The sequence below is a fragment of the Rattus norvegicus genome, chromosome 10 (assembly GCF_021556685.1).
Source record: "Rattus norvegicus strain SHRSP/BbbUtx chromosome 10, alternate assembly SHRSP_T2T, whole genome shotgun sequence".
Lineage (NCBI taxonomy): Eukaryota > Metazoa > Chordata > Mammalia > Rodentia > Muridae > Rattus > Rattus norvegicus.
The window spans coordinates 36,852,938-36,867,598 of NC_141543.1; the positions used below are offsets into that span (position 1 = coordinate 36,852,938).

Consider the following 14,661-nt stretch of genomic DNA (forward strand, 5'->3'; position numbering starts at 1 on the left):
ATTCTGACGATTCATGTTCAAAGTTTCCCCCTTCCCTCCGGGGGAACAGAGGGGATTCCTCATGCACATGAGATGGGATGCAATGGAATATAGAGGTCTGCTCAGCTCTGTCCAAACCACGGGCCAGAAGCATTGCAGCAGGAAGTATGTGCTCCTTAAAGGTCAAAGTCAGAACGACCATGAAGCTCCACATACACTACTGACACAACTTCTTTGGTATTGTTAACAGAGGGCAGCTGTGTAGCCCAGGCTAGCCTCATATCCAGTGATCCTCCTAACTCAGCCTCCTGAGTGCTGGCATTCCAAGTGAGCACCCACCACCTGTAATGGTGTCTCGATAATCTCCTTACCTCAGAATACCATTCTAAACAAAGGTACTCAGAGACAATAAGCTTACAGACTACACTCTAAAGTGTATCAGGGATGACAACTGAGCTCTCATATTGTCCAGAAATGTAAAGGCTATAACAATTATCACTTTATTAATTTACATAGCTGGCTGGTTAATTAGTTAATTTTTTTTCCAGACCAGGTTTCTCCGTAGAGCCCCTGCTGCTTTAGAATTTGCTCTGCAGACCAAGCTGGCCTCACAGTCAGAGGTCTGCCTGCCTCTGCCTCCCAGGTGCTTCCATAAAAGGTGTGCACCACCATGTAGAGCTTCAGCGCTTCACTCTTCAGCACCCAGTTCAGTGCCTGGCTCAAAGCAGATGCTTCGAGAACACTGGTCACAGACCCGATGAATGGAGATTGACCTGCGGATACCAGAACACACGAGTGACATGTTTATGTTTTTGTTCCCTGGTGACTGGCTGGGCATGGACATAAACCCTCTTGGGCTATTTTCTCTGAGATAATTAGAGGACTCTCTCCCCTTGCCACGACTCATACTTTTCTATCTCAGTGACATTGCTTCTTCCTCTTTTTGACCTCATGTAATGAACCTCAGAGTGCCTTGCAGGATGTGTCTAGGGTGACGTTTACACAGAATGGCAACGTTCTCTGATGTGACTAGATTGGCGGTGCTAACGTGGGAATCACTGGTGGTCAGACATCCTGGGGAGCAGGCTGGCGTCAGTGGGTGTGGTTAGCCCTTGTGATCCTGGCTACTCAGAAGTTCAGAGGAAGTAACGTTTTCACTGAAGAGCTAGCGCTCTATCAACAAGGAGCTGTCCTTTGATATCCCCGGCCAAGCACTCATGTTTTCATGGCTTCCCTTCAGCTGTGCCCTGCTGCTGCTGCAACCACTACCTGCAAGTAAGTACGGGCCTGGCCCTTTTCAGCTGGAGGATCATTTCAGAGGGCGAGGCGGAGAGACAAGGATGGTCATAGTGATACTGTTTGTAACAGCAACCTAAATGTCCAATAATGGGGGACCCGGTAAATAAATCTGACCTAACAATGACACAAGCAGTGAGCTTAATTGAACAACCTCACATAGACTGCTGGCATTCTCAATGCTACAGAGAGAATCAAGGCGAGCCATCGTGTGGGTAGGCGTTACCACGGGACAGCAGTGTGTGGACATCTTTTAAATGTCTGGGCTCTAGGTAGGGGAGCTGCGGGCTGTGAAGAGTTGGGAGAGGGGTTAATGCTTGCACATCACTTTGTGTGTTGTTATAAAGGAATTTATTTTAAAGTTCAGTAAAACATATGAGGAATTTCAAATATGAAAGAAGCCACTAGCTTTGTTCTGTCAGGGGTTCTATTTATCACACGCGCGCGCGCGCACGCACACACACACACACACACACACACACACACACACACACACACAGAGAGAGAGAGAGAGAGAGAGAGAGAGAGAGAGAGAGAGAGAGAGAGAGAGAGAGAGAAGACAACTAGTCCAGATTAGGTGGGTTGTTTTCCTGGCCAACAATGCCCATTTTTCTGAATGTTAACTCAATTAGCTTTGGCGTCACACTAGCTCAAACTGTTCACAACTGGAGGGCTGTGATTCTGAAAAAGGAGGAGGGATGTCTAGTGTCAAGGACTCCACAACACACAGGAACTGAGAGAAATACAAGTTCTCATGGTCCATCTCAGTCCAACGGAGGCACACATTTTGGGGAATGAGTGTAGGTTGCCCAGGCTAGCTCAAATTCACTACAGTTCTTTCTCCAGGTTCCTTATAGGGATTACAGGCTTACGTCATTTTTCCTGGTATGGTAATTTTTTTCCCTAAGAGACGACTTCATCACTCTGGTTAGCCTGGAGCCTGCTATTCAGTTCAGTCTGGTCTGGCTCTAATTCGGGATTTCCTGCCTCCTCCGGCTGAGCTCCAGAATGAGAGGCCTGTGTAATCTTAATACATGTTTAAATGGGACTCTCTGCTGTGTCTCAAGTCAGAGAATCATTGGCACAGCCAGGCCTCCTCCCAGTAGGGCAGTCATAGTTTCCTGTTTCACTCTGTGATGTATTGTTTGAAGAGATGGACCCTCACTGTATTGCTCTCCTTTCCTCTCTGTGTAGGGTCCTTGGAAAATGCTTACACAGCTGAGGTCGGGAAGAATGCCTATCTGCCCTGCAGCTACACTGTACCTGCCCCTGGGACGCTCGTGCCTATCTGCTGGGGCAAGGGATCCTGTCCTTTGTTACAGTGTGCCAGTGTGGTGCTCAGAACGGATGAAACGAATGTGACATATCGGAAATCCAGAAGATACCAGCTAAAGGGGAATTTCTACAAAGGAGACATGTCGCTGACCATAAAGAATGTGACTCTAGCTGACTCTGGGACCTACTGCTGCAGGATACAATTCCCTGGCCCAATGAATGATGAAAAATTAGAGCTGAAATTAAGCATCACTGAACCAGGTGAGTAGACCGTTCCATGCTCTCCTTGTCCATCAGCATTGCCTGTGAGTCACGATATCATAGAAACAGAGGATTCTCATGTCTGACTTCCCTGGCGACAGACCTTGGATGGAAAGATATGAATAAATAGGTCTCATGTGTGAAGGCCAGTGATGTCATTTTTACATGTTTTCAACTGAAGGATACAGTCTACAGGAAGGAAAGAAAGACATAGACCAGAGGTTCAAGACCCTGACTGATCATTGACATTACAAGGAAAGTTTATATTTTAAACTCTCTTTGTGTTAATTTTTTATGTGATATATTTTGATCATATTTTTCTCCTCCTCCAACTTCTGATGAGATTTTCTCCACCTTTTTACTCACACAACCTTGTGTTCTTTCTGTCTCTCAAATACACACACACACACACACACACTAATCAAAACTCAAAACAAATGAACATAATCAATAATATGAAAATATCTGACAAAACAAAGTGCACAGAATCAAATAGAGTATGCTTATATTGACCAACTACTTTTGGGTAAGGGGTCTGCTCTTGAACGTGGTTGGTATACTCAGTGACACGCCATTGGAGAAAACTGGATTTTTCTCTTTCCCAGCTGAGTCAATTGCAAATAGCTTCTTAGAGGAGTGGGAGCGCCTCTCTCCTTCCCCTTCTCAGTGCTGGGATTTCGTCTGGTTTGAGTCCGTGCAAGTCTTATGAATGCTATCATTGTCTCTGTGCACTTACATGTAGAGTGATCCAGGTTCCTTGGAGCGATCTACTACCTCTGGCTCTTACAATCTTTCAGTAGAGAGAATCTCTTGCATACCGTGTGGAAGCATCCCTTGTCAAGTAAAAGCTGATGGCCTGTTAGCAAAAGGCAAGAAGTAATAAGTAGGAATTCTGGTAGAGAGACTGGAAGAGAACACTGGGAGAGAGTCAGAGGCAAGAGATTTCACCCTTGACTCTGAGGAATTCAGATACATGAAACTGAGGAGAGGTAACCAATTGTGTGGCAGACATGGACTTGAATAAATGAGTTACATGTTATGAGCCAGTCGGAGAACATGCCAAAGCTATGGTCTAGGCATTTATTCATACATAAATAAGTCTCAGAATTATTCTGGGAACAAAGAGGCCAGGTAGGAAAGACTGTGGCTACAAATGGTGTCCCATGCTAGGCACCAGATGTTGTTTTTAATAAAGTCTCAAATATTTGATTTTACCAATAAGACTGGGGAGCCAGATGCTGGGGTAAAAGTCCATTAGCTCAGAGAGGCAGAGGAAGAACTCAGCTGACTTTCCTCCACAGTAGAAGTTCCAAAAGAAAAAGGAAGCTCTCCTCTCCACACTGTCTCAAAAACCCTTTTGAACTGAATGTTCCTCCCTTTTACTTCCTGTGCCTCTCTATCCATCCTCTGGACCCCCTCTCACTCTCTATGGTTTTCCCTATGTTTACTCCCTGTCAACTGGTTGCTTGCTCTGCCTCTTATCCTGTTGTTGGCCTTATTTAATCCTGTTTACAATGAACAGCTTTCAGATTAAAGGTGTGTGCTAGGGCTGAGTCTCACCACAACTAGAAATGGGCTTGTCTGTTAGACAACACAATCTCAGGGTTCACCACGTGATCAAATATCCTGCGGCATCTTTCTATCTCCTGTTGGTGCTTGGGCCCTACCTGGAAGCCAGAGACATATCTGGAGATGGATTCTGAATTTTTTTTTTCCCACCTAAAAATCTATTTTAGGTAAGCCAGGAATATGAACCACTGGGTTGTGTGTGTATGTTAAGAAGATGTTTATGTTCATGCATTTTAAGACAGTAGGTTTTAACATAGGGTCATGTATGTAGCTCAGCAAAAGTCCCTGGGTTTGACTCCCCGTCACTGCACAGATCAAAGAATTTAAGAGCATGTACTTTGTGGCAGCGCGGAGCAGAGTTCAAACCAACTCTTCTTATTAATGACCTAGTTTTGGAACATTATTTCAAATGTATGGCCTTTCAGCTGCAAAATATAGTTATCTATCATACAGGCCACTGGAGGGATTCTATAAGCTGAGGATTATACAGAGCTCTGATGCCTGTTACTTCCATGAGTGTAGCAATGGTAAATGCATCTTACCGCTGTTAACCACCTGACGTATGTGGTACACTCTCAGAGAGTGTGCCCATGTAGATTTGGAGCTGAAGGTGTGTGTCCCTTCATTTATCATCGTTCAGATGCTGTCTTCTGCCCTGTCAGTATTCCCTGAGGTAAACTGTGCTCACGGCAAAGCCTTACTCTTGGGCAAGTGAGATGGCTCCGTGGGTAAAGGCACTTGCTACCAAGCTTGATGACCTGAGTTTTGTCTTTGCAGCCCACATGGTGGAAGGAGAGAACTGACTCCTGAAAGTTGTCCTCTGACCTCCACATGCCCCCCTCCCCAGTAAATAAATGTTTAAAAAAAAATCCCTAATCCATAATAATGTTTTCTGACTCAAGCCAAAGTCATCCCAGCTGGGACTGCTCATGGGGATTCTACAACAGCTTCTCCCAGAACCCTAACCACTGAGGGAAGTGGCTCAGGTAAGACCTAAGCACAGGAGTATGCGTTTAGCTTGTATCTCAGTTCACGGAGATTTGAATATGAAATAGCGAGGAAAAATCACTTTTTACCCTTCAGCCTTGTAGTGTTGTGTGAGGGGAATGAGGTAATGGACCACATATTAGCCTCCTGGGTTAGGAGTCTACATAACTAGCCAGGTGAGCTGAGGCACAGCCTTTCAGTTCCATGGGTCTCTGCTTCTTCTTCTGTCCAAAGAGCAGGGCCCGGAGACCTCTGATTTCCTGTCTCAGGAAAATGCACTGCCCCTACCATGGAGAAATGATTTTGGATATTCATAGATTTTGCTATACAAAGGAAGAGAAGCATTTACTATTGCTGTTGCTTCATTTAGAAAGTCATTTGGGGCTAGAGAAATGGTTCAGCTCTTAAAGGCCAAGGCTCGCATCTAACAAAGGCTTTAACTTAGTTTAAAATTTCAAAATTTTATTACATTTTAATAAATTAATCTGTCTCTGTCTCTCTGTCTCCCTGTCTCTGTCTCTCTGTCTCTGTCTCTGTCTCTCTCTCTCTCTCTGTGAGTGTGTGTGTGTGTGTGTGTGTGTGCACGCGCTCACGTGTCATGAAAGCATGTGGCAGCAAGGGAAAAGCTTGGAGGCACCTGTTTTTGTCCTTGTACTGTATAAGACAAGGGGCGTCAGACTCAGGTCTCAAAGCAAGTACCGTTATACACAGAACCATTTAGCTGGCTCCTACGTAAAATTTAATTTAAAAAACATCTAATAAGAAATTGTTCTATTTTAGTTTTACTCTAAGAAGGCCATATTGTTTATATCTGGCGCTAATGGGTTGATCAGGTGCCGTTCAGGGCCTTTTCTAGCAGGATGCAGACCACCAGCTTCTGCAGATTGCAGCCGCATAAGGACGAGCTGCAGTCCTCACAGGGCACAAGGTTGCAAGCTGTCCTAGATGTAAAACGGGCAGGTGAGGCTGTCCTCTGGCACATTGATCACAAGTAATCCCATCTTACTTCTGGGTAGAGTTCTGCTCTTAAACTCCGTGAAGCGCTGCAGCACATGCTACAATTTGTGAGATTTCCATAAGAAAATGGATCCGGTGTGTGGTCACGGTGCGTTCTCACTGCGCATGGGCGCCTGTTACTAATACCGTCAATAAGGCCAGAAGGCAGGGTGAGAAGATGCTTTAGAGCTGCAGTGAGAGGAAACTGGGCCCTCAATCTCCTGCTATTTCCAAACTCAGCAACACTGCTCCAACTCTCGGAAGTTAAGGTTTCTCCTCACTGCAGTGAGGCTGCCAGCGCTTTCCTCGGAAGGTTCCTGTGAAGATTAAACAGGATAAGATGTGTGAAGTCTGGAGCCAAGCGGTAGGCCCACAGACAGCACTCAGCTATTGGACAGCGTTTTTACTATTGAAGTTATTAACTTTACCTTCCTTGGTCAGTTGCTCTGTAGGCAAAGGTAGTCTCTAGTATGTCATTAGCAAGGAAATTAAATGCAGTGGAAACCTATGAACACCCTCATGGTGTGGACTAATGGAGTTCTGACAGACTTTCACTGTGTGCTGTTGTGTTATTTTGAAGAAGGGACAGACAAGACCTAGAAGAGACGTCAGGGCTCACCCAGTCCACTTTCCATCAGTACTGACTGACATCTGGGTATGATTGTAGGAGGCAGGGGTGCAGTCATGGGAATACCCTTACCTCACAAGGCAGAGCATTTCTTTGTCATGAACAGAAGTTTCCTTCCCTCTGTTTTTCCTTGCTATTTCCACCTAAGGCAGCAAAAACAGGGCCTTCTCTTACATCAGGCATGCTGGCACATTACCTAGATAGAATCTCCAAGGTTTTCAAGAGCCAGACAGGAAATAGACAAACAAACAGCAACACAGGACAATGTTCTCAAAATAAGAAAAGAAATGGAAAATTGAAATTCATTGCCACTTAAAGGCTTGTCTACAGATGTTGGACTATGCCAGTGATCGATAAGTCGTGTGAGTAGCTAGGTACACTTTTTGTTTTCTGTGAAAGTGAGTATATTTAATATTTGAATATAAAAGGAGGGCAAAGCCTTTAACAGTGAGAAGTGGAATTTCCTAAACTCCCATGAAACAGAACAAGTGTGTTCTTCTCTTATTGAAGGAGCCAAGACTGGATCCCAGGGCAGTCCTCAGCTTTGGAGAAGGCCTGCTCTGAGTCCCAGCTTTCTAACCTACAGTCCGTGTCATGGGCAGAGTTCTCTAGCATCCTGTTTCTGGGTTGTTTTGTTAGTGTAGCAGGCATACATACACCTTGCCATCAAGGCTGAGCTGGATCTCAGGTTCACAAATGATGGAGAACTCCCATAGATTGTCCTCTGACCTCCACAGGGACACCAATGCATCACACACACCACACACCACACCCACATTACACACATACACACACACCCCACATACACACACACCCCACATACACACACTACACACACACACACACACACCACACACATACACACCACACACACACCACATACACACCACACACACACCACATACACACCACACACACATCACATACACACCACACCCACTGCACACATACACACACACCACATACATGCACCCCACATACACATACCACACACACCACACACACACACACACACACACCACACATCACATATATACCATACCCACCGCACACCATACACACACACCCCCCACACACGCCCCACATACACATACCATATACACACACACCCCACATACACATATCACACACACCACACACACCACACATCACATACACATACCACATACACCACATACACATACACCACACACACCACACACACACATACACACCACACACACATCACATACACACCACACCCACCGCACACATACACACACACACACCATACACACACATATCACATACACACCACCAACACCACACACACACACACACTCACACACACACACACACCACATACATGCACCCCACATACACATACCACACACACCACTTACACACACACCCCACATATACATACCACACAAACCACATACACACACAACACACACAGATACACCCCACATACACATACCACACACACCACTTACACACACACCCCACATATACATACCACACAAACCACATACACACACAACACACACAGATACACCCCACATACACATACCACACACACCATATACACACACAACACATACACACACAACACACACACCCCACATATACACACACCACACACACATATACAACACACACACATACACACACACCACATTGACATAAAATAAAATAAAATTGTTTCTACTTCTAGAAATGACAGAATAGTGGCATAAACACAATATCAAGATTAGTGCCAGGCAGTGCCACACACCTTTAATGCCAGCACTCAGGAGGTAGAGGCAGGCAGAGCTCTGAGAGTTCAATGCCAGCTTGATCTATATACAGAGTTCCAGGATGTCTGGGGCTACATAGAGAGACCCCAGTGTCAACACAAACAAATCAAATCAAACGATCAAAAGATTAATAGTGCTAAGAATCATCCCTGGCACTTAAGTGCAGAGTAGACAGTAACTATGACGTCTACATACGTCATGACGGTTCACTCCTTCCTGCTCCTTACACTCTAGTGTAGTCTTGGGTTACTGGGGAAAGACAGAACAATAAATAACATCACACACATCTCCTGTTCAGGTTTACAGCCAAATGAAATGGGGGGTGGTGGAGTAAAGAAGTCAGGGCTGGAGGTGTAGCTTAATTGGCAGTCTTTGTCTAGCATTCCTGCCAGCTGAGTTTGAGCCCCAGAACCACATAAATCAAGTGTAGGGGTACAGGCAGGCCAGTAATCCCAGCACTCAGGAGGATCAGGAGTTCAAGGTCATCCTGGCTATAGGGAGCATTTGAGCTCAACCTGGGGTACATGAGACACTGTCCCAAAAAGGAAGAGACAGACAGACAGAGACAGAGAACAACTCTGGTCACTGAGACCAAGAACCATAAGGATGGGGAAGCAGAAGTGGGATTTCCATTTCAAATATTGCGTGTGGGGAAAGATTCCTGTTTACTTTGAACTTCCACCTCCTGCGGTTTTCATGCTTCAGATTGCTTTCAGGTAGAGAGAGCAAAGCCGGAGAACGTTTGGTTTTATTTTTTTTCTTCATAAATAGTTTTAAGGCAAGACAGTCTTTATACGGTTTAAGCCACAGTCTATTAAACTCAGATTTCCTGGCAGCCTTTATGGACCTTGAGGAGTTTAGATTTTGAAGGTCCAGAATGGTGACTGTGACTTTTCACAATCTCTGACTCGGGCAGCAAAACGAATGAGTTTCTTCTGTTTCCTGGCAGCCCACAGCTCTTTGTTTCCTGACAGTGTCCGCAGCCTCCCCTCCTGCTCCTGCCATGCGTGTGGCCCTGTCCCCTCTACCTGGTGTGAATTAATACAGTCACTGGTTAGGCGAGCAGATAAGGAAATAAATGAGCTCAAAGGAGAGATGGTGGCTGGCTCATGAGTTATGTGACTCTCTTCACGTTGGTGACCTTCTGGGTGAAGTTGTGGAGGGCGTTGAAGTTAAGAATGTGGCTTTAAAGCCGCGTGAGCCTTGTAGGAAGCCGTTCTTACTCACGGAGCAGGGTGTAACCCTCATTCTCCGTTTCCTTCCCTTGTCCAAGATGACTAAGTCTCTACCCTTTAGAGGAGTTGTTTTAAAGTTTTACTTATTTTGAATTTAAAGTTTTGAAGGGTGTCTATTCATTATAGGTAGAACAGGTTTTCCACAGACATTTTCACTCAAGGATGCCATCTGGTCTGGCAATATCCATCCTTTATTCCCTCCGTCCTCTCCTTGCCCTCATCAGTTCACCTCTTTCTGGATACAGTCTCACCTCTGTTTTCACTCCATATGTATACATGATTTTTGTCCTGAGTGAGAGAAGTTAAGATTTCCTTTCCACCACATTTCATACATAGAAATCCAGTTTTCCCAGAGTACCTTTCACTGAGGAAGCTGTCCCCGCCCCCACCCTATTGAATGTATTGTGCATGCTTGTCAAAAAAAAATATATATATATATATGTATATATATATGTGTGTGTGTGTGTGTGTGTGTGTGTGTGTGTGTGTGTGTGTCCGCATATATATATAGTGTCCGCAGCTTTGTTTCTCGGTCCTCCGCCCCATTCACCCGAGCTACCTGTCTGTGTTAGTTTGATGCTATTTGCCACCAGGAGGTCTCTGTGTACGATTTGAGGTGAGGATTACTATTCCATCAGAGGCCTTCCAGTTTGGGAATTTTTCCCATTGCTGAGAAGAATGGTCATTGGGATTGTGGTGGGGATGATGTGGGACCTGTACATGGTTTTTGGTAAAATAGATATTTTCATGTTACTCCTGCTGACCTATGAGAAGCCGTTCTGCATTATGGTGTTTTCTTCTATTTAAAATGTTAATTATACGGGGTTGGGGATTTAGCTCAGTGGTAGAGCGCTTGCCTAGCAAGCCCTGGGTTCGGTTCCCAGCTCCGAAAAAGAAAATGTTAATTATAGAGCTTTTTTTTTTTTTTTTTAACTTTCTTGGTAAGGGGTAAGGTTTACTCCTAGGTATTTTATCTTACTTTATTTACTTATACTTATTTATGTTTGTGAGGGCTTTGCGGGCTTGTCTGTAAGTGCACTGCTTGTGTGACTGGTGCCAATGGAGGCTGGAAGAGGGTTGTAGATCCTTTTGGACTAGAGTTATAAAAGATCATGAACTACCATGTGGGTGCTGGGGACAAAACCCAGGTCCTCTGTAAGAGCTACAAGGGCCTCTAACCAATGAGCATCTCTCTAGTCCCCTATATTATTCTGTTTTTGTAAGATGGGGTCTTAGTATGTAGCTCTGGTTGTCCTGGAACTCACAGTGGTCTCAAGTTCACAGAGATCTGCCTACCTCTGCCTTCCAAACGCTGGGCTTGAAGATGTGTGCACCCACACCAGCAGTATTTTATGTTTTGCAGCTGTTGTGAGTGGATTGTTTTCTTCATTTCTTTCTCGTCGTGCTTGTTATTGGCATATAAGAAAGCTATGAGTTTTGTATATTGATTTTGTATCTAAGCATCAACTCTGAGAGTTTTCAGATTCAGTTTATAGTCTGTCTTACATACACAATTATGTCATCTGCAAATAGAAATACTTTGAGTCTGCTTTCTATTTATATCCCATTTCTTTCTTTTTTTTCTATTTGTGCTAAGAGTTCAGAAGTTATGTTGAACAAGAATGGAGTAAGTAGACGCCCCTGTCTAGTTCCTGACTTTAGTTGAAGGTTCTTTTTTAAAAGTTTCCTCCATCTGTTATAATGTTGGTTGTGGGGTCGTTGTATATAAACTTTATATTGAAGTGTATTCCTTCTTAATAAGTTTTTTTTTGAAAGAGTCACATGTAGCCCATGCTATTCTCAAATTTGCTTTGTAGCCAATGATGACCTTGAACTACTGATCCTCCTGTTACCTGAGTTCTGGGATCATAGACATAGGTCTTCATGCTGAATTTATGCAGTACTAGTGATCAGACGCAGGGCTTCTGTGTATGCTAGGAAGGTACTCTTATCAATTGAACACCTCCTTCCATAGCCCCTATACTGAAGTATGTTCCTTCAAGCCCTAGTGTCATCTCATATTTTTATCATAAAGTTATGTTAAACCTCGTCACAGGCTCTTCCTGAGTCTACTAAAATGATTGGCTGATTTTGTCCTTCACTCTCTGTCCCGCCATGTCCTTGCCTAGCTCCAGGGCCTTGACCTCACCAAAGCAGTGAGGAAATGAAGAACAGACAAACGCAGATACACAGAAAAGCTGGGATTGAGTGGTCTGGGCTCTCGGATGGGGTAGCCTCAGCACCTGGATGCTCAGCGTGTTTATTATGCAGAGTTGAGCAGGGAGGTGGGGTTATTGTCTACGGCTGCACAAGGAGGATGGTTCAGCTAATCTCAGTGCTAGCAAGCTCTGGAAGGGAGTAGCCTTCTGGCTGTGAACATCAGGTAGGGAGAAGGCTATGGTGGGCATTTTCTGAACACATTGTCGACATCCATACTTGAATCCCCAAGGAAGGTTTTACCATTCTTGAGCCTCATCCAGGGAAGGCTTTGGAGCCCTTATGGAGCCCTTAACATGGCCAGACCCATATTTACAGCACACATTCACTCGGGGCTTCTTCCACTCCTCACAATGAACTACACTCAGTTTTAGTCAAAAGTCCAGAGAAGCCATTTAATCTATTTATGCGATCGATTACAATTATTGATTTGCCTATGGCGAACCATTCCCTGCTCCTGTCAATGAAGCCATTTTGATCACAATGCAAGCTCTTTTTTATTACCGAAGTTGGTTTGCATGCAGTTTGTTTGCTGTTATTGTTGGTTTTGATGCAGGGTTTTCCTATATTACCCTGGCTGACTGGCCTGGAAGGTTTGCAGCCATTTTATTGGTAATTACTTTTGCACTAATTTTCACCAGGAAGACTGGCCTTTCATTATTGCTGGTTTTGGTATCAGGGTAATCAACATTGGGTCTATACAATGAGCATGACAGTATTTTTTTTCCATTTACAGTTCATGCAATAACCCAAGGAACATGGTGCTAGTTATTATTTTAAAGGTGTGGTGGAATTTAGCAGTGAACACATCTGGGCTCAATTTAGCTGGAAGACTTTAAAAAAAAATATGGCTTCAATTTGATTGCTTGTTATAAATCTCCGTAGGTGGTTTAGATTCTCTTGGTTTAATTTTGGTAGGTCACGGGCTGGAGAGATGGCTCAGTGGTTAAGAGCACCGACTGCTCTTCCTGAGGTCCTGAGTTCAAATCCCAGCAACCACATGGTGGCTCACAACCATCTGTAATGAGATCTGATGCCCTCTTCTGGTGTGTCTGAAGGCAGCTACAGTGTACTCATACAATAAAATAAAAAAAAAATCTTAAAAAAAAAATTTTGGTAGGTCACTGTGTTTGGAAACCAATGCATTCTTTTAAGACTTTTAGTTCAGTGGAATGTATGTCTTTTAAGTAATGTCATAATGATTTTCTGAATGCCATTTGTAGCTGTTGTAATGTCTCTTTTCATCTCTAACTTCGTGTACTTGGCTTTTTTTCTCTCCCTTTCGGTTAGTTTGACCAAGAGTTTACTGATTTTGTTTATGTTTCCGTGGATTCTTTGTACTGGTCATTTTGATGCTATTTCACTATTTCATTACTTTCTACCCTAATGTCTAAAGCTTCCATATGTTGTTTTGGGTTTTTTTTGCTCTTGTTTTTCTAAGACCTTGGGGCACTTTATTAAGTTATTACTTGTGCTTTCTTTGAATTTTTAAATGTAGGCCTTTGCATACCTATGTGCTTCCTCTTATAACTACATTCATAATATTCTGCAGGTTTCAATATAGTGTATTTTCATTTTCATTCCATTTCATTTGAGGAATTTGCTAACTTTCCTTCCAACTTCTCTGATGACCAATTTACACTCAGTGCTGATGAATTCATCTCTTAGTCATTCATTTTCTCTGAGTTTGCATCTTTCAGGATAGTCCTTTTTGATACTGAATGAGGAAGTTCATTGCAAGTGTTTGGCAAAATGCCTGATTCCTAGTGAACTGTAGCTATTGTTTCCATGGGAAAACAACTAAATACCTTGCCAATGAAGAAATGTTAAACTTTTCCAAGAGTTTTGTGTCTCTGAAAGTCTAAGTAGAGTATGAATAAACATTATCAATGTTACTAGATTGTTGTAGTACTCATTAGTCCCTCTGGACAAAACTGAGAATATATTCAGTATAAACCTTCCAGTGAATGAAAAAAGAAAGAAAAAGAGGACACGACAGTTCCTAGATTTGGTGAAGAAGGTTAATTGTAGGTATGATGGAGAGCAAAGCCTTAGGTAGAGACATCTGAGAGTCCAGGGTGAACATGATCCTGAACTGGACCGTGTGAGAAGAGGGAAGAGGGTCGAGCCAAGAGACCAGCAGAGCAAGAGGCCAGGAGGTAAAAGGGTAAAAAACGACTGGTGTAGCCCAGATGGCTGGATTGTATAGGGGGAACCTCTGGGGGAAGAGAAGCCCAGGTCCTGGGATGGAGAGTTTAGTGTAGGGGTTGGGTATGTCAGCCATGCCCTGTAGCAGGTAGGGTCTGAGGGATGCTGAAAGAACCTGGTGGCCAGGTCTGTTTGATATGTTAAATGGGCACCTCAGCCTTTTGTCCTGGGTTTGAGACCTAACAGGGAGTGGGGTTTATTATTTATGTGAAAGAACATCACCCTGAGACTG

General features: G+C 43.9%; 1 protein-coding gene across 2 annotated transcripts in view; it reads left to right on the forward strand.

Moving 5' to 3' along the window:
• The first annotated feature begins 1,090 nt into the window (after nucleotides 1-1,090).
• Nucleotides 1,091-14,661, forward strand: part of Havcr2 (hepatitis A virus cellular receptor 2) — a 28,692-nt gene continuing 15,121 nt past the window's right edge. Inside the window, exons 1-3 of one of the 2 annotated variants that reach the window (NM_001100762.1) lie at nucleotides 1,127-1,254; nucleotides 2,470-2,811; nucleotides 5,283-5,366. In NM_001100762.1, coding sequence (NP_001094232.1) covers nucleotides 1,197-1,254; nucleotides 2,470-2,811; nucleotides 5,283-5,366 — 484 coding nt within the window. In that variant the 5' untranslated portion in view covers nucleotides 1,127-1,196. Of the gene's footprint in view, nucleotides 1,255-2,469; nucleotides 2,812-5,282; nucleotides 5,367-14,661 lie in introns of both variants that reach the window. The other variant, XM_087573380.1, reaches the window with a different exon arrangement.